Raw genomic sequence first — 26230 nt, 5'->3', positions numbered from 1 at the left:
GGAACATTGAAAAAAGCACAAAGCTAAACGAAGTTTTGAACTGTGTATTTTGTCAGAAGGATTGTGACTACTAAAGCTATCTTATGGAGGCTGATTGCTGTCAGGTTATCCTCCCGTTGTCAACTTGATCAACGTTGGGAGAATAGAATCCCAGTTATAAGAATTAACTGAATATTCCTCTGAGCCTACTAGAAGCTATTTGTATTAACTGGTATCTTCAGAAATCAAGCAAAGTACAATCCCATGTGCCTATGATTTGCTGGATGGTGGAAACTGCTTAATTATCTAGCCGATTATTTCTTTCATTTTCCTTTAATTTATCCTTTAACTGAGACAGACAGATAGGCAATCTGTCTGTCTAGCTGTGTGTGCGTGGAGATTAGAATCAAAGAAAATTGGGTTTAAATCGTAGAACTTAATTAGATCAGGTAGATTTGATTTGGCACTTTGCCTCTAAGTTATAACAATGAGTATGCCAATTCTCAGGCTTTTAGTCATTGGTTGACGATTTACCTTTTCAGTGTCTTTGAAGATACGGTATCTCCCTGACTTTTCAAAGGGGATTTAAGAGAGTGCAGCTCATAGAGGAAAAAGCAAAGGAGAATAACCAGCTGATGGTGATTTCCTTCAACTACATCACTTGAACTAAGGAGATAAGGAGCCATGGGTGCTTTCTCCTCTTAGGCTAGATGTTCCTGCTGTGTTCATCACCTGCCTAACATCCAGTTAGGAGGCTGCTGTTATAATGAGCTCTCCTGACCCCATCACTAGTGTTCACTTGTCTGGAATTCTCCCTCGTTGCCTGAATAAGGCATCCTTGTATATGCAACTCTCAATGCATTCTATTAACTTGTTTTTAAAGATGCAAACACCTTACACAGCTTCTTCGGGTGGAGGCAATAACATTGTGGTATTAGCACTAGACTATTAATTCAAAGAATCAGGAAATGTTTTGGGGCCTGGATTCGAATCCTGCCAGGGCAGATGGTGAAATTTAAATTAAATAACAAATTAAGAGCATAATTATGACCATGAAAATATTTTCACTTGTCATAGGAACGCAGCTGGTTTATTAATGTCCTTTGGGAGGGAAGCTTACCTAATCTGGCCTACATGTGACTCCAGACCTACAACAATGAGTTTGACTGTTTATTACCCCCAGGCAGTTAGGGATGGGCAATAAAATACTTGCCAAGATACTGACACCCATATCCCTTGAATGAATAAAAGAAACCATCTTTTGCGAATTTTATTCCAAAAACAAAATAATGAGATCTTTCCTGGGTTAAATGTCCCATATATTAGACCCCTGGGCCAGATGTTACAGTTTTGATTTGCAAGGAACAATCTAAATGATATGGTTTAGCAAACACTGCAATTTCTTGATGCTTTAATGTCTCTCTTCCATATGTTCTTTGAAATGCTTAACCAGTCATCTACTCCCTGACAGCTGCACATGCAACTGAAATGCATTTTGAATGCTGCTTCTTGCTGTCATTGCCTTCCTTTTCAAGAAAGAATACTAATGTTAGTTGTCTGTGGTGGAAACTGGTACAATTACAGCATTTAAAAGGCATCTCGATGGGTATATGAATAGGAAGGGTTTAGAGAGATACAGGCCAAGTGCTGGCAAATGGGACTAGATTAAATTAGGATATCTGGTTGGCATGGACAAGTTGGACCATGTTTCCATGCTGTACACCTCTGTGACTCTATGCATAGTTGTTCATAATTTCATATTTGGCTATTAAGCTGATCTGTCAAAAAGGAAGTTGAGTAATAACAATATGGCTGACCTAGTTTTGGAAAAGTAACTTTCATTTCTTAAGTATAAACTTTTTTTAAAAGTACAAATGCTATTTATCTCTCCTGACCTAACTGATAACTGACTATAAGAAAAACGTGAATATAAGGATTAATCTATAAATCACTTTCCTGGTGTGTACACCTATGTCAGGAGGCCCAGACGTTGCGACAGATTTGAAGGAAATACACCTTCCAATTATCTGTGTACAATATGGAATGAGAGAAGATATACATTTTCATAATGAAATAAAGCTGTTAGTCATCTGAAGATGCTAACAGCTGTGCTCTGGGGCCATTGATTAGTCACTGGAGTATAAGCCAAATAAATAGTGGCATAGATAAGTTTGTCATCTTGTTTCAACATACATTTCCGACTCATGTTTTTTTTTGCAGCACAAAACATTTGGTTGTATTGAATTTTTACTTTGATCAAGTTGCTTATATTGATGGGTTTCTGATCAAAATATAATCATTTGCAAACAAATCATGTTTACACACTGGCAGTTTCCAGGCAACTACAAGGAAAATAGATTCTGTTCTCCAGGCAGGAAAAATAGCAAATTTAAACTTGTCGTAAGAAGATTCTGAAATAATGAAAAAGTTCTTAGGATGTGAAATGTAACCAAACTCCCTTTTCATTGCATGTCACAGTACCTGAAGCAAAGCATATTCACAATCCTGTTTATAATCTGGGTAAGGAGCAGCTCATGATTATAACACCATGTCCTAATTAGTATTTACTACACCCTTAGAATTGCGTTTCATTTTTCAAATTTTTTTGTATGCTATACACCTGAAATTTGATTGTCAATGTGTGTAAGGTCCTGCTCCGCATTTATTCATTGAAGATGAAATAGGAGACAAAATTCATAATTTTATTTGTTATAAACTGTTTTAAACCAGTTTTGTCTATTATTACCTCAGATCTATTATTTACTTTGTCAATCCTGCCTCTGTTTAGCATAATCTGCAAATGTCTCTAAAGCACATAGTATTTCTGATCATTACCTGCTGATATAAATCAGAGCCAGTGTTAAAAATGGCTGATCTAGTTGTCTCTAATTTCACAACTGAGGAACTGTTCTTATCTAAATTCATGGATTTTGCAATGTTACTCAGTGATACAATACGAAATAATCATAAGTAGACCAAAATAAGAATCAAAACACAGAGAGCACCACGGAGATTGTGGGAAATTATTCATCTGCTAGGTGAAGTCATCTAAAATGTTTTTTGATTCTTTTTATGATTTAGATATGTAAGCCCATTGCTGGAATTATTGTTTGCATTTAGTTGGCATGTCACTTTAGTAGTTAGAAAAGTGTGCTGAAAAGATGAAAATGTAAAGTAGACTTTAAGTTCATTCTTTTTCTCGCTTAACGTTGGTATAGGTCATCCCTCTTTCAATAAATTCTCAGAAGGAGTCTAAATTCCTGCAACCCCGTATCACTTCTGCAACAAGCCCAAACTATTTCTAAGCAAATATTTCACAGTTTTACATTGGCTTCCATCATTTTAAATATTTGAAATAGCCTTTGTTATGAAACTTTATCAAAGGTTTCCCATTATATTGGTTATACTACATCCAAGGACTTTTCACAACTTATTAGGAATGTCATTGATTTGAAGTATTAAGGAAGTTGAACAGACACAGATGCTTCCAAGTTTTCTGTAAAAAGATCAGTCAAATGAGAAAATATAGTTCATCATGCCTTTGCTAACTTTTAAGGCCTGATGACTCTAATATTCTTTGCTCCACAACCATGTGAAGAAAGTAGACCAAAATATTAGGAAGCTTGACCTAAACCTTGGTCTCTGAGTTGACCTTTGAGAGATCTTGAGGACTGAAAAAGACTTAAAAGGATTTAGTACATCTGTATTATTGAGTGAAATCCAAGCAACTTTATCATTTTATACAAACTATTTAGTGAAGAAAAGTGTGGTGGGCAAAATTCCAAGATTGTTTATGTAGCCACAGAATTATTTAATCTTGGGCCCCAACTGCAACTTAATGGAGAGCAGTTATCATGCTCACTCAAAATGGTGGTTAACGATGTCACAAGCTTAAGTTATTTTGCTCCAAGGAGAGTAGCAAAAAATATTTACAAAAATTGTTTAGAAGAAGCATTTTTCTGCACTCTAAGTACTAGAATACCTTTAATCATGCCAATTAATCACTGACATTTGTTTTATTTCAGTTGTGTTGTTGACGAGATGGACTTTTCAGGCATGGAATTAGATGAGGCTCTCAGAAAGTTCCAGGCACACATTCGGGTCCAAGGAGAGGCACAGAAGGTAGAACGTCTCATCGAGGCTTTCAGGTATTGTGGTTCATGGTCTACGTGGTTGTTGATAAATCATTCTTGAGTACCTAATGCAGGTAATAGTTGACAAGTTTTCTTTCCTTTATGACTAAGTAACTCAGTGTTTAAAAAACAAGGTTGCTTCCTGCAAAAGCAACTCTGCTAGTCTAACACCCTGTCCTCTTCCTGTAGCCCTGCTTTTTGATTTGTTTCCGATAATAATTCCATTCCTTTTCCAAGTCACAATTGACTCTCCTGCAGCACATTTATGATCCTAATCACTCACTGCATGAAAAAGCTTTTTCTCATGTGATTGGCAAAAACACGGCACAACCTTAAATTGATGTCAATTTGTTCTCAATCTTTTTCACTTATCTATCTCTCATAATTTTGAACACATTTACCAAATGTCTTTCAACCTTCCTCTATCCAAAGAGAATAGCACCAGCTATCCATGGAATCAAAATCCAACATCTCTGGAAACATTCTTTCAGATATTTCCTGTATCATTTCGAAAACCCTCCCGTCCTGTCTAATATGTATTGTGCAGAGTTAACAAAACATTGAGACTGAGTAAGTGATTTATAAAGGTTAGATTTACAACTCTGGGAAATTCCTATCCAGGAGTGCATTTTCACAACAAATCCAGACAAAACAAATTACTTAGGGATATCTCAATTCTTGAGGTTGATGTTGTGAACGCATGTTTTATTGCAACATATTATGTGTGAAGTTTTGCTTTCACCTTTATCTGCATTGGGGAGTAGGGGAGAGAGTGGGGTCAGGGGCAAGAGAGGGAAAAACAGCAAAATATTTACCTCCCTGCTTTCTGTTAACAAAGTGCCAGATGCCATTGTACAATAAGATTTTAAATGTGTAAAATGACCTTGGGGATTAAGAGTGTATAATTTACACCTGTCAGAAGCGGGGATAGGTGATCTCTAGGACAAGGAGCTTCAGAACGTTTAAGCTATTAAACAGGTAGTTTCCAGTGTCTTGAAAGAGAATTCCTATCCAGTTATTTTTTCAGACTACGTCTCAACTTCACATCTTTGATTCAAACGATTTTCAGTTGTGAGGTTTCCATTTGGCTGCAACCTTCTAGATTATCCACCTCATCCTGCAATGTGTACACAGTGGCACTGCAAAGAACCCTGTGTGTGCAAACAGCAGACAGATCTCTTGTCTTTAAAATCAAAACCAAGAGGAGGAAATTTTTAAAAATTATGAAATGCTGTGTTGATTAACTTGAAGTATTGTTTTTACAAAGTCAGTGTCATAATAACATTTCTAGTACATCAGTTACGTTTGTTCTGACCAACAATCCAAAAAGAACTGCTGTGGGATTTTTGGACTAAAATGCAGAGCATTCTGTCAAGATAATCTGTTCAAAGATGTTATTACTGACTTCTGGAACAGATGGGACTTGAACCTGTGATTCCTGATCCAGAGATATGTACACTACCACAGTACCATGAGAGACCTTAGAACATTTTCTCAAAATCTGTGATTGAAATTACAGTCCACTTGATTTATTAATTGCCGTGGTCTTATTGTATTTTTATTATAATAGCTGCTTCTTGCCAATTGTCCATTGACACACGTCCAAGCTTACCCATTTTGAAACTTCCCTGTCCCTGTCTTAAGTTTTATTCGATTCCAGTCATGCCTTCTACCAGCGCATCCATTCCACATGTGCTATTCTACCTGTCTACTAGTCATAACTCTTTTCAGTTGTGCTTCTCCTTGTCGTCTTCTTACAAAGCCCTTTTCTTAATGAAACTATTATCTTTGCTTCCCCACCCTGACTTGACTGCTCTAATCCTGTACTGGCCAGCCTCCCACCTTCCTCCCTCTATGAATTTCAGATTATTCACAACATATGTTGCTCATGAGTTATCTAACACCACAGTCCCACTTGACAATCACTCTCACATCCTACCCTACGTAAGTTCCCTGAATCCTATTGTCGGAATTTTGAATAAAATTTTCCTTACTTTTAAATTCTTTGAATATGGCATTCCTTACTCTGTAACCTTACTCAGTAGTGTGTGTTTTGGGATAACCTCCCGTTGTAAATCCAAGGTTTTTTATTTTTTCCTACATTTCCTTTTTGTTTTAAATAACATGCAAACAATTGCATGCACATATATGCAACACCGTGATCTTTTACTGCAATCAAGTAGTTCTCCTCATTGTAGCTGTTGTGTTAATATTTTGATAATGGTTGATTAACAAGGATTGATTACCCCTGTAGGTTAGTTTGTTTTTTTCTAAAACTGCAAAGCATACTACAGATTCTGAAGCAGAAATTAAAGCAACCAACTGTTTTCTGTGCAGACTCACAGTCAGGCAGAGTCACAACATTGTATACACACAGCACATGGAGTCCTTTTAAAAATAGGCTCTCTTAAAGGCAAGGAACACTTACAACACCCTCTCCTTTCCAAATGAAAGTTAAACCATTTGCAGTAACAAGCAGGCTTGTTGGTCTCAAATATAGAGTTGTTGACACATTAGCTCTCGTGACGGTGGCATTGATTGGAAGTCACCATTCATGTTGTCTGTCATCCATGTTTGGGCTGTCAGTTTTTCATTTCATTGACTGCATTTGCTGTTCCAGAATTTGTTTGTCCTGAGATATGGCAACTAAGCTTTTTTTTTCTGGGTTTTCCTCTAAATGATCTGGTTCCTCAAGCTGTTGCCACTTGGAATTTATAGATTTATTCCTTTACATTTCTAGCTCATTTTAAAGCTTCTGATCTTACATCCTGAATCCTTCTAATTCTGTCCAAATTGTTGTAGCCTTTTGCCTGTCTGGTGTATTGTTTCTTCTGTAATAATTGTCCAGCCTTCTCAATGTTTTTTGGATTTTGGTTTTCTTTGAAGTCTGGATCTCCTTACTTGCTGTTTCAGTGGCTACCTTTCTGTTTTGCTTGAGTTCCTTCAATAGAGTGTCATTACTTTCCTGTGTTTCTGAAAAGACTGTCTCATGAGTGATTTACAACTCCTGGTTGAACGCATCTCCATCTGATCTTGCAGGGTTGTCATTTTCTCCTGCGTTGTTACGAGTGCAAGCCAATGTTATTGTAGCTATTCCTGCTGAGCCTGATATGTTTTAGATGGGGATTGCATCAGCCCTTCCTGTAAACCAGCAATCTTTTCATTTGAATTGATGATGCAGAGCTTGTCCATCCTGCTTCCTTTCTTTCTTTTTCAGCCCTACATCTAGTTTTGTGATTTGAGCAGAAATATCGCCTAAGGATTTCATCGCAGCAATAGTCCTTTCAAGTCTGGATTTGTTTTCAGCTATTAGTTCAGCATTTTTCCTTTGAACTTGCATTTCTTTTTCTCCATAGTAGGCAGCTGAGATTTTAGTTCCAGTAATTCAGAAGAAGGTGAAGTGTTCTGCTCTTTTTATATTTAGCTCTGCAAGTGTTTCTTGAATAGTCCGCTGCAGTTTGTATTGCATCTCTGATGTTTGCTTCCTTTGAATGCAACAAGTGTGAGGTCACATCATGCTGGTACAATTGCATTTGTTGATACAGCATGTCTGTGATGTCGAACGTCTGCGATGTCCTGATAGATTGATAGTACTTGCACTCCAGCATTGCGATCCTGCACATGAAATGCTGAATAGTTGTTTGCTAAATGGTTTGCATTCATTGCTTTCTTCATGTGGGAAGGTTGTAAAAAACAATTACAGGGTTAATATCATAGCACTTATCCTGTGTTAATCTTAGCCAATAACAAATAGTTGCCAGTTGCCTGAAGATGGATAATTGAATTTTTACAAACAGTTGGAATGGTGTGATAATATTGATGATTTCTATGAGACTGACCATGTAAGAGATGTGCTTCTCGCTCTTCGTCTTGTCATGTATGCTGTCACTTTCTGATTTGTTGATCATTTTTGCTGAAGTAACAAGGTCTTTATTATAACTGTGCAATGTTCTTTACATGTGGTGCATTTGATTTGGTGCACGGTTCTTTGTAGCTGCACAGCCTTTGCTCTAGTGCATTGCTTCTGCCAGTGGCCACCTTAGCCCACATGCCTTGCAAATTTGATTGAATACTGGGCATTTCCTTCGTGCATGTCTTACAACTATTTGTATGTTCTAGTGATTTATTTTAACTATAGAGTTACTCAGGACTGTTAGTTTTGTCAACCTGTAAGGATTGCTTTGTACTTGCATCCATACTTCCATACCTTTTGAGTTTTAGGTTTGTCTAAAAAATCTTTCAGGATATGTTCCATGGGGATGAATGTGATCATCAACTCAACAATGCTATTTGTTAACTCTTCAACTGAAAATTCATGAGACCTTTTCTCTCTATTTGCTGATGATATGGTCAATGAATGCAAAGGATTATGTCTAAATATTATGCCTTGTATTTAATAAATATGGAAAGTTAATCTGACTCTGAAATGATCATCTAATAAGGTTCTTTTTTTTTTGAGCATCTTTATCTGTTTGGCTGTTAATTCTGATATGGTCAGTCTGTGTAGATTTTTGTCCCCAGTTGCTCAGTGAATCTTAATAGTTTAATTTAATAAATCAGACACACCCAAATCTAGAAAGCATAGCTCTGCATGCAGATTAAACTTTCCAAATTCTGTCTGAATTTCAACAAGGGAATTTTGAGGACATTGTGATAATGTGTTTTTGACCTTCACTTGCTTGCTTGTTCTGAAACACATCCTGATGACTTGCCTTTCTGAAATGAGTTAAACTGAACCTTTGTTAGGGAATTGTATGCTTCCCAGTTTTTCAATACATGATGCTGTAATGAACAAAGACATTGGGGGTTGTCTCATGCATTTTAGCATACTTGATGAATGTTGAGTATGTGTGTACCAATGGATGAATATGCTGGTTGATTGTGCCATTATGCTGACTTCATCAGCGTGATGTTATTCCACCACTGTTCATTCCTGTCATGTTGTTGATAGCCTAATAATGATTTGTTTATTAGGGATGGGTTCATGAAACAGTGAAACATATTACAAGTTATGAAACAGACATTGCAACAAACCAACTGATTTCTCTGTATTGAACAACTTGGAGAGACACAGCAGACGAGATGGCAGGCAAAGTCACAACATTGTATGCATACAGCACATAGAATCCTAAAAGGTGAACTTTCTTAAAGGCAGAGTTATATTCTACTGAAATAACACACTTTGCATGTTACTCACCCCTTTTTTTTATTTACTCTGGATATCAATAAGTCATGACACTAAAATTATTGTTTGCGCACTTTTGATTAGGCTAGCAAAAAGAATTATATACTTGTAAGACTTGTACTCATACATCCAAGTTTCAGATTTCCTGAGTTTGGAATGAAGGGTGCAATCACTTCTCTCCTTTCAGTTTCCAAGTAGTTGATGACTGCTGTATTGTGAGCTAGCTACCATCCGTATGTGCAAAGTTACCTGAAGTTTTTCGTGACTCAGAATCATGGAAACAATTGGGTCTCTTCTCTGATCTCTCAGAAATTTATTGCCAACTTTGTCCTGAGCTAACCAGCTATCATGTCAGGCACAATTTTTTTATGTCCCAAGCATTGCTTGCTTCCCATTGTGATCGCCATTGGAACTCCGAAGTTGCCTTCCTGAGGCATGGCAGTTGGCCTGTTGTCTCTTGGCAGCCTCATCAAATATTTTGATCCTAGAATCATAGAGATATACAGCTTGGAAACAGACCCTTCGGTCCAACCCATCCATGCCGACCAGATATCCCAACCCAATCTAGTCCCACCTGCCTGCACCCGGCCCATATCCCTCCAAACCCTTCCTATTCATACACCCTCTTATGTCGGTTGTACCCTGTTCAGCAGCCCTTCCATGACTACTGAGACAATAATCTCATTTCTGCTGACTTTGTTACCAAACAGCTAGCACATATGGTTTGTGGGGAGGAGATGGCCCAGTGGCATTTTCACTGGACTGTTAATGTGCAGATCGAGGTAATGTCCTGGGTTCAAATCCTGCCATGGCAGATAGTGGAATTTGAATTCAATGAATCCACTGTCAATTGTTGGAAAACCCATCTGGTTCATTAATGTCCTTTAGGGAAGGAATCTACCGTCCGTACCTGTTCTGGCCTCCCATGTGACTCCAGACTTACAGCAATTCTTAAATGCCTTCTGGGCAATTAGGAATGGGCAAGAGATATTGACCTAGCCAGTGTTGCCTTCAGCCCATTGTTGAATTTTTTAAAATTGTCATGACTTTAACAATAGCTTAAACTTATTAATTAATCTTATTTAGAGCATCATCATGCAAGTTTTGGCTGTTGAGTTTCTTTAGCAATAACACAGTTATACCACACTATTCACCTTACAGGCTTACATGGATTCAAGGTAGCCAGACTTGGACTTAAAGACTATTAAAGTTTGACTGCAAACCAGTTTCATGCCATTCCATAAAAGTTAATAGCATCAGTTGAACTTATTCAGGATTTAGGATGTACTAAACTCTTCCCCCTACCCTCCATTCTTTCTTCAGACACTTGTTTGTTAATCTCAGTTATCTGGTGTTTATGTACATCACTGCCCCCTTCATCAGGTGTCATACCATTTATGGGGTCAAGGGGAAAAGGGGTAGGTAAACGTACAACAGTAGCTGTCACAGATATATTCTGGAGTAAAGTTGTTCTCGTTCGACAGCTTCAACACCAAAAGTAAAAATAATAATAAGACCATAAGACATAGGAGTGGAAGTAAGGCCATTCGGCCCATTGAGTCCACTCTGCCATTCAATCATGGCTGATGGGCATTTCAACTCCACTTACTCGCATTCTTCCCGTAGCCCTTAGTTCCTTGTGACATCAAGAATTTATCAATCTCTGCCTTGAAGACATTTAGCGTCCCGGCCTCCACTGCACTCTGCGGCAATGAATTCCACAGGCCCACCACTCTCTGGCTGAAGAAATGTCTCCGCATTTCTTTTCTGAATTTACCCCCTCTAATTCTAAGGCTGTGTCCACGGGTCCTAGTCTCCTCGCCTAACGGAAACAATTTCCTAGCGTCCACCCTTTCCAAGCCATGTATTATCTTGTAAGTTTCTATTAGATCCCTCCCCTAATCTTCTAAACTCCAATGAATACAATCTCAGGATCCTCAGCCGTTCCTCGTATGTTAGACATACCATTCCAGGGATCATCCGTGTGAATCTCCACTGGACATGCTCCAGTGCCAGTATGTCCTTCCTGAGGTGTGGGGACCAAAACTGGACACTGTACTCCAAATGGGGACCTAACCAGAGCTTTATAAAGTCTCAGTAGCACAATGGTGCTTTTATATTCCAACCCTCTTGAGATAAATGACAACATTGCTTTCGCTTTCTTAATCATGGACTCAACCTGCATGTTTACCTTTAGAGAGTCCTCGATTAGCACTCCCAGATCCCTTTGTACTTTGGCTTTATGAATTTTCTCACCATTTAGAAAGTAGTCCATGCTTGTATTCTTTTTTCCAAAGTGCAAGACCCCGCATTGGCTCACATTGAATCCCATCAGCCATTTCCTGGACCACTCTCCCAAACTGTCTAGATCCTTCCGCAGCCTCCCCACTTCCTCAGTACTACCTGCCTGTCCACCTAACTTCGTATCATCGGCAAACTTCACTAGAATGCCCCCAGTCCCTGAACTAATAAAATACTGAGATTAAAAAATACAGGAAGTGACTGTAGAGCTGTGATTGGGGAGAAAAAGCACCTCCTCCATTCACAGATTCTATCTCTCCCACACTGGCTGCTCCAACCCCTCCAGTCACAGGTTCTCACTGCTTCTCTCGAGGCGGAGCTAATGGAGGAGCAGTTAGGAAGGAAACTGTTTCGAGTAGTTCCCTTCATTGGACCCAGAGCAGGGGCCTTTTAGCTGTGCTGTCGGCAATCATGCAATATATTTGAGAGCCGAGGAGAAGAATCCAGAAGAGATGCAAGAAGAGGGAGTCTCCACCAGTAACAAGGCTGGAGGAAGAGGTATATATTCTCTACTTGCTCCATGCCTACTCCTAAAATCCCAAACCTAGCTGTGCTCCCATATTAGATAGGACAGACCTCTCTCATTGCCAATTTGGGGCAACGAGGAAGAGGAGGCGGCTGCTTGTAGATGCAAAATGAAGGAAAGGCTGAGAGATTGGGAACTGATTGGAGATGGCAGATATGAGTGTGGGTGGCTGAGTCTGAAGGAAGGCATGAGTAAGGCAACTGTTTGGTAAGAGATTATTACTTTGGAGAAGTTCTCATACAACTACTGATGTTACCTCTCTATTGACATAATATTACAGTATGTGCAATGTCTTTTTTTTCCTTCTCTTGTAGCCAAAGATACTGTATCTGCAATTCAGGGGTTGTGCGACAGTTCCGAAATCCTGATACCATCTTCATCCTAGCTTTTGCAATCATTTTGTTGAACACAGACATGTACAGTCCCAATGTGAAACCAGAACGAAAAATGAAATTGGAGGATTTTGTCAAGAATTTGCGAGGTTAGTGTTACTAAAGCTCTTTCTGCTGAACTGAGATTTTCTTGAATAGGGCATCTTTTTTTCGTGCAAATTAGTCTTATTCTGTACCATGAAAAACTATTTTTAAAGTGACAATTATAATGCAGCACAGAAATTGTCATTTTAAACCTGTATAACTAAAATGCATGTCTAAGGAACATGGTCCGAGTTTGTTACATAATGCAGAAAATAGAGGATAGATATCAATATCTTGTCTGTAGATTTAGCAAATATGGGTGTAAGATAAAGATTACCCAGTCATTCTGGAATTGTCTTTAAACCATTGTTTTAATTCCGACTCTCAAGTCTGCCAACTGGCTGCTGGTGTTTTTGCTGCCAAATCTGTCTTCTGTAAATCCATTATTACTAGAATTTATAAGCCTGGTACAGAAAACTAATTTAGCAGTATGAACATAAAACCTGATCTCTTGCAATTCAAATTAAAACAACAATATTAAAGTAGATTAAATAATGTATAGCTCTAGCACAGTGGGCACAAGCTGAATCAATGAATCAATTTCTTTTTAAAAACAAAGGTAATCCCCAGCTTAAAATAGAGTTTGTTCACCTTCTGTGCCTTATATTCTCCTCTTTCTTCAGCTTAAAGAAAGGCAAGTTATCATTGTTTAATTTTGATGTAATTTGTTAAATATGTTTAGATCATGTTGCAGTTGAGTCCATGAATGTGTATTGAGCAGGCAGAGAAATAAATTCTTAAAGTTGAAGTACTGAAAGGATATGTCATTGTTAGATATTTAGCTCACTTTTGGTATAGGAGAAAGGAGGAATTGCAAAGATACTGACATATTACAGACTATATGCTGACTTTTGCAAATAGTCAAAATGTGCAGAGAGACTAAGGGTGAAGTGGTTAGAATGAGATCTGTCAGGCTGTGGTTGGCAAATATTTTGAGATTAAAGGAGATGGATGATAGAATGATTTAGAGCAGTGAGTATGAAAGCCTGGGCTGGTGTTGAACAGTAAGAAACTGAATAAATAAAAGGAAGAAGAAAAATGCAGTGAATTTTTAAAAAGGTTTGTGAAAAGATTTGTAGCTCGGGTGCTCGTTGTGGGTTCTGTTTGCCGAGCTGGGAATTTGTGTTGCAGACGTTTCGTCCCCTGTCTAGGTGACATCCTCAGTGCTTGGGAGCCTCCTGTGAAACGCTTTTGTGATCTTTCTTCTGGCATTTGTAGTGGTTTGAATCTGCCGCTTCCAGTTGTCAGTTCCAGCTGTCCGTTGCAGTGGCTGGTATATTGGGCCCAGGTTGATGTGCTTATGATTGAATCTGTGGATGGGTGCCATGCCTCTGGGAATTGCCTGGCTGTTCTCTGTTTGGCTTGTCCTATAATAGTAGTGTTGTCCCAGTCGAATTCATGGTGCTTGTCATCTGAGTGTGTGGCTACTAAGGATACTAAGGATCATGTTGTTTCGTGGTGAGTTGGTGTTCATGGGTGCGGATCATTAGCTGTTTTTCTGTTTGTCCTATGTAGTGTTTTGTGCAGTCCTTGCATAGGAATTTGTACACTACATTGGTTTTGCTCATACTGGGTATCGGGTCCTTTGTTCTGGTGAGTTGTTGTCTGAGAGTAGCTGTTGGTTTGTGTGCTGTTATGAGGAAGACAGGAAGACAGCTAACGATCCACATCCATGAGCACCAACTAGCCACGAAACGACACGACCAGCTATCCTTAGTAGCCACATACGCAGATGACAAGCAACATGAATTCAACTGGGGCAACACTATTATTATAGGACAAGCCAAACAGAGAACAGTCAGGGAATTCCTAGAGGCATGTCACTTATCCACAGATTCAATCAATAAGCACATCGACCTGGACCCAATATACCAGCCACTGCAACGGACAGCTGGAACTGACAACCGAAAGCAGATTCAAACCACTACAAATGCCGGAGGAAGCATCACAGAAGCGCTTCATACGACGTTCCCAAGCACTGAGGATGTCACCTAGACGGGACGAAACGCTTGCAACACAAATTCCCAGCTCAGCAAACAGAACCACAACAATTTTTTTTTAAAAATCAACACAAAAAGGAGCCTGCAATTTTTGTTCATGGTGACAGCAGCGTGTACCATATGCTGGATGTTCTGCAGCAACTTGTCAAGCCTCCTTTCACAGCACCTTCCAAACATGTGTCCTGTACCAGCTTGAAGAACATGGGGAGCAAACAGGTGGGAACACCAACACGTGAAATTCCTCCTCCAAGTCACAAGAATCCTGACTTGGAACTGTTGCAGTTCTTTCTGTGGGTCAAGCCCTGCAACTTGCTTTCCAAGAGTGAATCTATGTCAGATAGACAACAAATGCAGGCTTTGCCAGGTCTGTTTACATCCAATGAAAGAATTTTTAAAAAGCATTATTGGTAGAATGGCTGTTATAAGATTCTAAGAATGCTTTGTAACACTGATAATAACCATTTCCGTGTTGTTAGAATTAGGACTGCAGCAAAATCTTTGTGAAAACAATGACTATCTTATAAGTAATAATGTTACTTATGAACTTAATGGAGTGGCAGAATTTTTGTTTGTTATTTGTTTTAAGAAATCTTGTTTTTTTGATAATGTACAGATGCTCAGGTGCTCATCACCTTCAATATCTTGACAGTCAATACCAGCTTGCCCACAGAAACTGCAGCAGCCAAGCCTAAGACTATTGACATTGTTCAACCAAACATATGTTCTTTCCAGCTAGTTCATTGCACAGCTGTAAGGAAATCTGGATTGTGTGCTTTTGCTGAATCCTTAACCCCTCTTCCTGTTTATATTACTGCAGTTGTAATGGAAACATTACATGGATATTTGATGTTTGAGCTTTTGTATGATTCTAATGTATATACGATTGTACATACATTGTACAATTTGTTTGATTTGTACAAATGTACCTTCTATCATTTTCAGATGATGACTTTTCAGTACAGGAACAAAAGTAGATATTTGCAGGAGACTAACCAGGATTGTTATTCTGCAGGGGTGGATGATGGAGAAGACATCCCTCGAGAAATGCTTACGGGAATTTATGAACGAATCCGCAAAAGGGAACTGAAGACGAATGAGGATCATGTCTCCCAGGTTCAGAAGGTTGAGAAGTTGATTGTAGGCAAGAAACCAGTAAGTTCATATGCAGACAAAGTATGACAAAGTATGAAGTTATTAGTGAGTTTGGAGAAGAGATGACATGAACATAAAAATATTTGTGGTGCAGGCCTGAACCATGGGTGTTGGACTTTAACCTGCAAATGTTCCACTGTATCAGCACATTGTTCTGCAAATGGTTTGATTTTAGAGAAAATCTTGAGGTAATTTTCAGTCAAAAACAATTCCCAAATGGTTTAATAGTGATTACTAATCTGCCATAGAATGTCTGCATTAAGGCTGTTGTGGTCAGTTAAATATGGAAATGATTAGCTCATACGTGTAGTTGCAAAATTATTTTGTATAAAGTATGCACAAAATATTTAAAATTGATCATGAAATTGCTCCTTTAGCAGAACGATACTTTATCATGCGCAGTTAAAAGTTGCTTTAAGTTGTAGCAAAAGTACAAGAAGCAGTAAAATGTTACCAAGAGGAATCTACAAACAGATTCTTAAATTCAAATCTGAAAATCTTTGTAGCAACGTAGTAAACATTGTTTGAAAATTCTGAGAAGGTGCAGAGCTGCACAAATGAAGCATTGGTCAGACCTAACATTTTTGAATTTTATTCATTTTAAGCTTGTTAACACATAAAAGATTTGCTGTCTCATTAAACTTACAATGGTGCATACATTAAGTTAATTAAACTGGAGAAAAACACTGCTAAAATGTAAGCTTCTATAAGCTGATTTTCCAGTTATCATTTCTTGTGGCACTGTACTGGAACGTTTAATTAGGGCTGAGAAATTGGAAGGTGATTGCTCTGTCTGCCCATTGTGTATTTTATATTACTTTTCAGATGCCCTAGAGTGCTTTTGATTAAAATGGACAGAAGCCACATTTTAACAGAAAATCAATAGAAATAGAAATATTGATTTTTATTGTTATTTATTTCTATTGTTCTATTGTTATAGCAGTTCACGTTATATATTAATGATCTGGATGAAGGGACTGGGGGCATTCTAGCGAAGTTTGCCGATGATACAACGTTAGGTGGACAGACAGGTAGTACTGAGGAAGTGGGGAGGCTGCGGAAGAATCTAGACAGTTTGGGAGAGTGGTCCAGGAAATGGCTGATGGGATTCAATGTGAGCAAATGCGAGGTCTTGCACTTTGGAAAAAAGAATACAAGCATGGACTACTTTCTAAATGGTGAGAAAATTCATAAAGCCAAAGCCAAAGGGATCTGGGAGTCTAGTCGAGGATTCTCCAAAGGTAAACATGCAGGTTGAGTCCGTGATTAAGAAAGCAAATGCAATGTTGTCATTTATCTCAAGAGGGTTGGAATGTAAAAGCACTGTTGTGCTACTGAGACTTTATAAAGCTCTGGTTAGGCCCTGTTTGGAGTACTGTGTCCAGTTTTGGTCTCCACACCTCAGGAAGGACATACTGGCACTGGAGCGTGTCCAGCGGAGATTCACACGGATGATCCTTGGAATGGTAGGTCTAACATGCGAGGAACGGCTAAGGATCCAGGGATTGTATTCATTGGAGTTTAGAAGATTAAGGGGAGGTCTAATAGAAACTTACAAGATAATACATGGCTTGGAAAGGGTGGATGCTAGGAAATTGTTTCCGTTAGGCGAGGAGACTAGGACCCGTGGACACAGCCTTAGAATTAGAGGGGGTAAATTCAGAACAGAAATGTGGAGACATTTCTTCAGCCAGAGAGTGGTGGGCCTGTGGAATTCATTGCCGCAGAGTGCAGTGGAGGATGGGACGGTAAATGTCTTCAAGGCAGAGATTGATAAATTCTTGATGTCACAAGGAATTAAGGACTACGGGGATAATGCGGGTAAGTGGAGTTGAAATGCCCATCAGCCATGATTGAATGGCAGAGTGGACTCGATGGGCCGAATGGCCTTCCTTCCACTCCTATGTCTTATGGTCTTAAATTAATTGCAAATTATCACCATTGTGATTTATGTAGTTTGTGTTTTTAAAAACAAGTCAGTTATGGGAGGCAAATCACCTGTTTGTGTGATGATTATCTGATTCTAAGACCAGCAATGGATTATGACCACAGTAGAGTCAGTGTGTGGCAAGTCCTTGTAACTACAATAATTATCATTATTGAACATATTATCGACAACTCAAAGCAGATTTGAGATGCTTCATATTACAACCCAAGAAGATTGTCAAGATCACTGGAGTCAGTTGCATGGTTCGCAATGCCAACATTCAGATCACTTAACAGAGGAATTGATGGCCTTCCAATAGTAAAGGGAGAGTCAGACCATAATCATCAAGAAGGTGTTTCTGCTGCAATGATATTCCAACCAATATTGCAAGCTCTTGTTGGGGTAATTTTCAGTGAACTACCACATCTACTCAGTGGTCATTAATGACATGATAGCCAACAGTGGGAATTAGCCTGGGTAAGTAACCTACTTGACCTCATCATTAATTATTGGAGATGCATCTGTCCATGACACCATCAATCAAAGTGACCACTGTGTTCTCTGTGTAGAGACTGAATCCTTTATTAACACAGACTGTATTCCTACTGTGCTAAATGAGATTAAGAGCAAATCTTATAGCTTGAATTTGAGCATATATATGTGTTGCTATGGGCTATTAGCAACAGCAAAATTGTACATCTCCATAACCTATAGTCTATGGCCTGGCATGTCCTCCTTATCATTGTTTGCTGCTGCTGCTACCACCAGATGTAAACAAACAAATGGATCAGGTCAAAACTCTGCAGTTCTGCCCTATGCAGTCATGTGATAGACAATTAGGCTGTTAACAAAGGGTCCATGAATAACATCTCACTCAATGATGGTGGACCTTACCACACAAATGTGAAAGGCAAGGTTGAAGTCGGAACTGGCAAATAGATTCGATTAGATTAGATTCCCTACAGTGTGGAAACAGGCCCTTCGAATGATCTTTCTTGGGCCCCTCGTGAAGCTCCGATCATCATCATTCACCAATTCGATTTATTCCATGTGGTATCAATGTGATTGATTATATAGTGCTTGACACAGTAAAGGCATGTTCATGCAATACACTTGTGCTTGTAGCCATTATAAAGAGGATGAGTAATGTAGGAGGTTGAGTTTACTGATAGCTTTAGCAGGGCTAGAATCTAGACAGCTCCTGTTTCATTGAAAGTTACATATGCTGGTGAAGACTTGCTATCAGATAGAGGTTACATTGCTAATAAGATGTGCCATGGCAATGCACTGGAATGTATAAAGAGTGAGTAAGGTAAAGAAAAATGGTGACAAAAGGGGTGAGACAGTAATCCCTGAACTCCAGTGTGCTCTCCCAAGTTCCACTCTTGCTTCTATTATAAAGCCTCAGGATGTTGAGCATGATGTGATCAACTTGATTCAGTTGGGCTTCTTTCAGTTGTTGTGCATCATTTTGTCATGCTAGCAAAGTAGTTCTGTTGTGTTCTTTGGTGCTTAAGAACGTATAAGAGACCGACATCTTAATCAGGTATTCTTACTGTGCATGAATATGAATTATACAAATGCATTGTGTTCTTTGTTCAGGCTTGACTGGTTTTATTTCAAATTCTGGAACAAATCCATTTTAAAGCAACAGCAATGAAACATTCGGTATAGAAATTCGTGCAACATTTGAAGAGGCCTTTACTGAGGTCTTGGAATACATGAAATAAAATCTCTTTGGATGTGCCAAGTTTGTCAAACTACTTGGGATACCAAAGTATTGATTTACTTTGAGCATAGTCTCCTTCAGTAAATCTTCTGCCATAGTATATTAGGTTATTCTGCATATTAATTGTTAACTAAACAGGCATGGGTTATAACTTAAATAAACCTGTTGATCATTTTAGACCCACAGTATCTGTTGAATTGCCTAATTTAGTTCTTGAGGCTAATATAGATTTGATCAGCTAGTATACGTAAAAGTTCTTTCCAAACACTTGTCAGAAATAGAGCTAATTATCGGGAGGCAATTAACTTCTTCTCTCCCTTTCCCAAAAAACAAAACAAAGTTCAAGTGACCATCTTTATTGGTGGAAGTGTTAATTCATTGTAGGCAAGACCTGGCATGTATCTGAGATAGTGGTCTTGTAGTATTAAAGCACTCTAGCTTTACCATTACACTTTGTTTAGAGACACAGTATGTGTCTCATGTACTGTGGCATCAATTAGTGCAGTACATAAAAATCTCAATGCATCCATATGCTCAAGGAATCCCTTCTTATACAGGTAGTTCTGGGATAACATGCGTTATGGCAGTGCAATTTGGCTAAAATGTCGCTGAAGAATTAGGGAATGGTATTTGGAGAGCAGTTACCTCCATTGGCAATAGCGTGATTTCAGCAGGAATCAGTTCACTCACTTCATTCTGCATACATGCTGACATGCATGAGGAAATCTCCACACCATTTTGCACATGCACCCAAATTCTTAGCATTCTGCACTTACGTCGGTGTCCACACATGCTCGATATCAGTGCAAGTCTTTGTACTATTCTGCGCTTATGCCAAAGTCTCTACGCCATTCTGCTCATGCTTAATATCAACTGCCATTCTTTAAATTTACTGTGTTTAAATTTACTTTGGTTTCATTAATAAATATGATTTCAACCTTCAGTCAGGCTGTGCTGTATTTTGCATTAGACGTTTGGGTGATTTTTGAGTGTTTTTTTGTGTGTTGGTCTGCCCCAACCCCACTTTTCCCATTGGCCCCATTGTTTCTATTAAGCGATTTTTCTATTAAATGAGGTTTCCCTGGAATGCAGCTATGGCGTTATAGGAGAACTACCTGTACTTGCACAGCAAGGTCTTTGGAAATTGATTGACCTTAGTCATTGCCTAGCTTTTATTTGATTAGATCAATTCCACCACCTTATCCCCGTTCCAACTTTTCAGCTCAGCACCACCCTCATGACCTCCATCTTCCTTCCCACCTATCTGCTCCACCCTCCTCTCCAACCGATCACCATTATCCCCACTTCCGTCTACCTATTGCACTCTCAGCTACCTTCCCCCTACCCCCAGCCCCACCCCATTCTCATTTGTCTCTCCACCCCCTCGGTTCACAAGCCTCATTCCAGATGAAGGGCTCTTGCCTGCAAAGTAGAATCTCCTGCTCCCCGGATGCTGCCTGACCTCCTGTGCTTTTCCAGCACCCACTCTCGACTCTCATATTTATGGACCACTATTGAAGTTTACTTTTTGTATTGACCAATTGATTGCTTCTACATGTTGGCCAAAAAAACACTTGGTTATAGAGTAATACAACATGGAAACAGACCATCCTGTCCAACCCATTCATGCCAACAAGTATCCTAAACTGGACAAAGCAGGTCCAAACCACAATGCTTCCACTAAGGTACCTTTCGACTGCCTTTGCCTGGGGTAAATTATTAATAATTTTATAAGTGTAGTTTAGTATAAAAATCAAAGTGAAAAAAAATGTATGTTCAAAAATGTTTGAACTAGTTCTCATTACATAGCAGGAAAACATGATTAAAGATTCTTTAGGATTCTTAGCCAAAGAGTGTAAATTTTGGGACAGCTGCTTTGTCCTTAGTATCATCGTTGGGAGAGGGAAATTGTACAAAGCACAAAAGAAGTGTTGTGATAAGATTGGGGTATACAATCTTAAATGTTCAATTCAGTAAGGCTAAACCAGTGCACAAATCTGTAATATGTGGCCTGTTTCTATATATTTAAATTCAATTTGATCTTAAAGCACAATATGTTTACAATGTTGTGATGTGAAAGTTTCTGTTTCTCTTTGACATTCAATAAACTATATATGTATTTCCTTTGTAGATTGGATCTCTACATCATGGACTTGGTTGTGTAGGTATTTCTTTTCATTTTGATGATTATTAATTTTCTTTGAAATTGTGTGCAGCATAGAAAATCTATTTGAATGTACCATAATTTATCACTTGAGGAAGAACAGGAACTGTGGTCGGTTTTGTATACTGAGAATGTGATAACTAAAATGTTGGTTTTCAGGGATGCTTAAAATTTACAATGGACATAGAACAGTACAGCACAGGAACGAGCCTTTGTGTGACACCATATGAAACTAATCCCTTCTGTGTGCCCTTGGTCCATATCCCTCCATTCCTTGCATATTCTTATACTTATCTAAAAGTCACTTAAATGCCATTATCATATCTGTCTCAACCACTAACCTGGCAGCGCATTTGATACTCCTACCACTGTGCTTTTTAAAAAAAAAACTTGCCCCTCACAACTCCTTTGAATTTTCCCCTTTTTGCCTTCAGTGCAAGACCTTTTTATTAGATATTTCAACTCTGGAGGAAAAGATTCTGATCGTCAATCGTGTCAATGCACCTCATAATTTTGTAGACTTCTATCAGTTTTCCCTTAGCCTCTGCCACTCAGGAGAAAGCAACCTGAATTTTTCTAGCTTCTCCTTATAGCTTATACCCTCTAATCCAGCAGCATCCTGATAAACCTCTTCTGTACCCTTTCTATAATGTGGCAATCAGAATTGAAAGCAATATTCTAAGTGTGGCCCAACCAAAGTCTTCTAAAACTGCAACGTGACTTCCTGACTCTTGTACTCGACTCCCTGACCAATAAAGACAAGTATGCCGTACACCTCCTTTGCCACCCTATCCACTTGCGTGGCTATTTTCAGAGAGTTATGGATCTCCAAGATCCTTCTGTAGATCAGGGTCCTGTCAATAACTGTATACTTTTTCTTAACATTTGAACTCCCAAAGTGCAGCACCTCACACTTACATGGATCAAACTCCATCTGCCATTTCTCTACCCATATCGGCAACTGATCTGTATCCACCTATATCCTTTGAAGAGTGTCTACGCTATCCACAGCTCCACCAGTCTTTGTATTACCTGCAAAGTTACTAACTCGCCCATCTACATTTTCATCTAAGTCACTTCTATATATCAAAAATAGTAGAGGTCCCAGTATGTATCCCTGTGGAATACCACTAATCATGGACTTTCAGCCTGAAAAGCACCCTTCCATGAGCACCCTCTATTTTCTAGGAAAAGCCAATTTTGAATCCAAGCAGCCAAGCCACCGTGGATGCCATGCATCGTACTGTTCTAGATGAGCTTACCATGAGGGACTTTGTTGAAAATTTTCCTCAAATCTGTGTAAACAACATTCACTGCTGTACCCTCATTGATCACTTTTGTCACCACCTTTGAAAATTCAATCAAGTTAGGAAGATATGACCTGTCCTGCACAAAGCCATGCTGATTATCCCTAATTAGGCCACGCTTTTCCAAATATATGTAAATCCTATTCCTAAGAATTCTCTCCAATGGCTACCCAATCACAAATGTGAGATTCATTGGTCCATAGTTTCTTGGATTATACTATTTCCACTCAAACAAAGAAACAACATTAGTTACTCCCCAGTCCTCCAGGATCTCTCCAGTGGCCAGCGAGAATACAAAGATCTTGGTTACCCTAGTAGTCTCCTCTCTTGCCTCTTTCAGTAATCTGGGGAAGAATCGAAAAGTGACTCTGGAAAATTTTACTCTGATCTCCAGCATCTGCATTCCTCACTTTTTCTCCTCATCATTATAACCTGGGGTAGAGACCATCAGGTCCTGGGGACTTATCCACATTATTGCTGTTCAAGAGATCCAACACCACTTACTACTTGATCTCAAATGACCTCGCATATTAGCATGCTCCAAACAAATCTCATCTCCTCCATATCCTCCTCTGGGGTGAATACTGATGCAAAGTACTCATTTAGGCTCTTGCCCACATCTTCTGCCTCCAAACACAAGTTTCCTCCTCTGTCCTTGAGTAGTCCAATCTCATCCCTAGTTATCCTCTTGTTATTAATGTATCTATTGATGCCTTTAACCCTACTTGTCAAGATCATTTCATGGACCCCTTCTTGCTCTCCTCATTCCCTGCTCGAATACTTTCCTTCTTCCCTTATATTCCTCATGGGCCCTGTCCAATTTTAGCGTCCTAAACCTTACATATGCTGCTGCTTTTGTTTTAACTAAATTCACAACCTCCCTCATTATCGAAGGGTCCCTTACCTTGCCCTTCTTTTTCTTCCTTCTCACTGGAACTTGCTGGTCTTGAACTCTCATCAGCAGGTCTTTAAACAATTCTTACATGTCAAATGTGAATTAGCCTGATAACAGCTCCTCCCTACTAACACTCCCTAGCTCCTGCCTAATACTGACATAATTGTGTGGGGCGGCACGGTGGCTCAGTGGTTAGCACTGCTGCCTCACAGCGCCAGTGACCTGGGTTCAATTCCCACCTCTGGCAATTGTCTGTGCGGAGTTTGCACATTCTCCCTGTGTCTGTGTGGGTTTCCTCCGGGTGCTCCGATTTCCTCCCACAGTCCAAAGATGTGCTGGTCAGGTGAATTTGCCATGCTAAATTGCCCATAGTGTTAGGTGAAGAGGGGAATGAGTTGGTGTGGGCTTGTTGGGCCAAAGGGTCTGTTTCCACACTAAGTAATCTAATCTAATCTACTAAAATTTGCGTTCCCCCATCTTCCTACAAGATCCTGACATCCTTTCTTAAAACTGAAGGAGTTATGATCATTGTTTCCAAAATGCTCCCCCACTGAAATGTCAGTCACCTGACCAGGCTCACAAGGTCCAGTATGACCACCCCTTCCAGTTGGCATGCTTCTATGTTTTCTAAATTGTCCATCATATCTGGTTAACACTAGCAAGGATATATTTAGTATTCAGCATTGGATTCAGTAAAAATGTGATCTGCTACTGCCCACTTGAATTGCTGAAATAGTGTTGTGAAGAAAAATTTAGAATTATATCACTTCTTTCATGACCACTGGATACCTCAAAGTGCTTTACAGTACTCACTTTTATGATATAAGAAACATTGAAAAACAATGTCAAAATATGAGCAGCGTACTCCCATAAACAGCAACTACATAACCAGATAATTTGTTTTTGTGATATGGAGTGAGGAATAGGTTTTGGCCAGGACACTGAGATACCTCCCTTGCTCACTTTCAAAGTTGGTTACATCCAAATGAACAGACACTTGGGACCTTGGTTTCAAATCTTATTCAAAAGAATGCACTCCCAACAACACAGCACTCCCTCAGAGCCTCACTGAAATGTTGGACTTGCTAAAAAATGCTTTGGTCCAGATTTTGTGATTAGCAGTCAATAGGCAGCATAAGGTATTTGTTGTACTTAGATTTGCCACTTCTTGACCAATCAGATTTGTGAGATTAGGCAACCTATAAAAGAGATGAAGGAACATTAAGTTTTTTAAATATCTAACAATTAAAATCTGAAGGAATGAGAATCCACAACCGGAAGTTGATTTTCAGTGTCGGAGGCAGTGTTTAGTAGGAATTGAAACCTGTCATACCATAAAAGAATCATTTGCACTGAATTAGACAAATTTATCTTGCAAGTTGAGTGAATTTTCATCAATTAGATACAGTACCCTTGTGCTGTTCTAAGCATTTCAATAGCAAGTCTTTCAGTGGGATGCCATTATGTTGTAGCTTTTTAGAGGATCAGGGCAACTCAGAACATCTTGCAGCCTTTAGTAGTTTACTGCACATTTGCAGCCACTGGAAGTCGCTGTCTGATTTACTGAGCTGTAGCAAGGGAAGAAACCTGATAGGGGATCAAAAATGGAATTGGCAGGAAGACAGACACAGGTTTGAGAGGAGATAAGATTTCAAGGACTTAAGAGGAAATTAGGTTGCAGTTGCACCTGCAGTTTCCAAAAATGAGAGATGTGAGGTGTGGCATTTTACAGGAGAGCAACGATGGTAGATTTGAAGGAGAGGACTATAATACCTGATTACTAATACAGTACCAATGCCAGCAGACCAGAAAGGGAAAGGAGTGGTCAGCAATATGGTGGGAACACAGATGTTGGAACAAGTTAGAATCATAGAAAAAATGCTCCAGAGAAAGATGCCACTTCAAGGGTAGGACTGACAGGAGGAACTTTAGGAGAAGTTTGGCAGGTGGGCAAAGGAAAAGGAGGGCCTCTGGCAGCTGAACAGTTGGTTTTATTCTTAGTGCCTTTTAAAAAAAGACAGACAGTGAGCACCTCACATTTGTTGTGGTGAAGGTGGAAGGACAGGAGGTGGATTTAAGAGGACTGTAAAAGAAAGAGCAGACTTTAATCTAGAAAGCATGGTGACATCTGGACAAACACACTTTGTAGCCAAAATACTTTTAAGGTGTAGTTATGTTGTTGTTCACGTCAGAAGTGAATGTAGCATGTAATGGGTATTAGTCCTCTGTACATAAGTGGGAACAACTCGGACTGAGGGAGAGAGAAGGACTATGAACAGGTCAAGAGACCCTCATCGAGGAAAGACTTTTTATGTTTTGGTATCATATCAATTTTTAAGCTTTGATTCAATTAACAGTAATGTTGGAGATATGACAGCCTATTTCAGTATAGCAGGCTCAAACAAATCGAGGTAAACATATAGGAGAAAGTGAAGACTCCAGATGCTGGGGATCAG

General features: G+C 39.2%; 1 protein-coding gene across 4 annotated transcripts in view; it reads left to right on the top strand.

The window, feature by feature from the left end:
- Positions 1–26230, top strand: part of iqsec1b (IQ motif and Sec7 domain ArfGEF 1b) — a 487182-nt gene that overhangs the window by 445338 nt on the left and 15614 nt on the right. For all 4 annotated transcript variants that reach the window (XM_060835545.1, XM_060835546.1, XM_060835547.1 and 1 more), the window contains 4 exons: positions 4005–4127; positions 12439–12605; positions 15613–15752; positions 21540–21569. In XM_060835545.1, the coding sequence (XP_060691528.1) occupies positions 4005–4127; positions 12439–12605; positions 15613–15752; positions 21540–21569 (460 nt within the window). The remainder of the gene's footprint in view (positions 1–4004; positions 4128–12438; positions 12606–15612; positions 15753–21539; positions 21570–26230) is intronic.

This window comes from Hemiscyllium ocellatum, chromosome 14, assembly GCF_020745735.1.
Source record: "Hemiscyllium ocellatum isolate sHemOce1 chromosome 14, sHemOce1.pat.X.cur, whole genome shotgun sequence".
Classification (NCBI taxonomy): Eukaryota; Metazoa; Chordata; class Chondrichthyes; order Orectolobiformes; family Hemiscylliidae; genus Hemiscyllium; species Hemiscyllium ocellatum.
The sequence above is the reverse complement of the archived record's forward strand: the minus strand, read 5'-3'. Positions and strand labels throughout refer to the sequence as shown.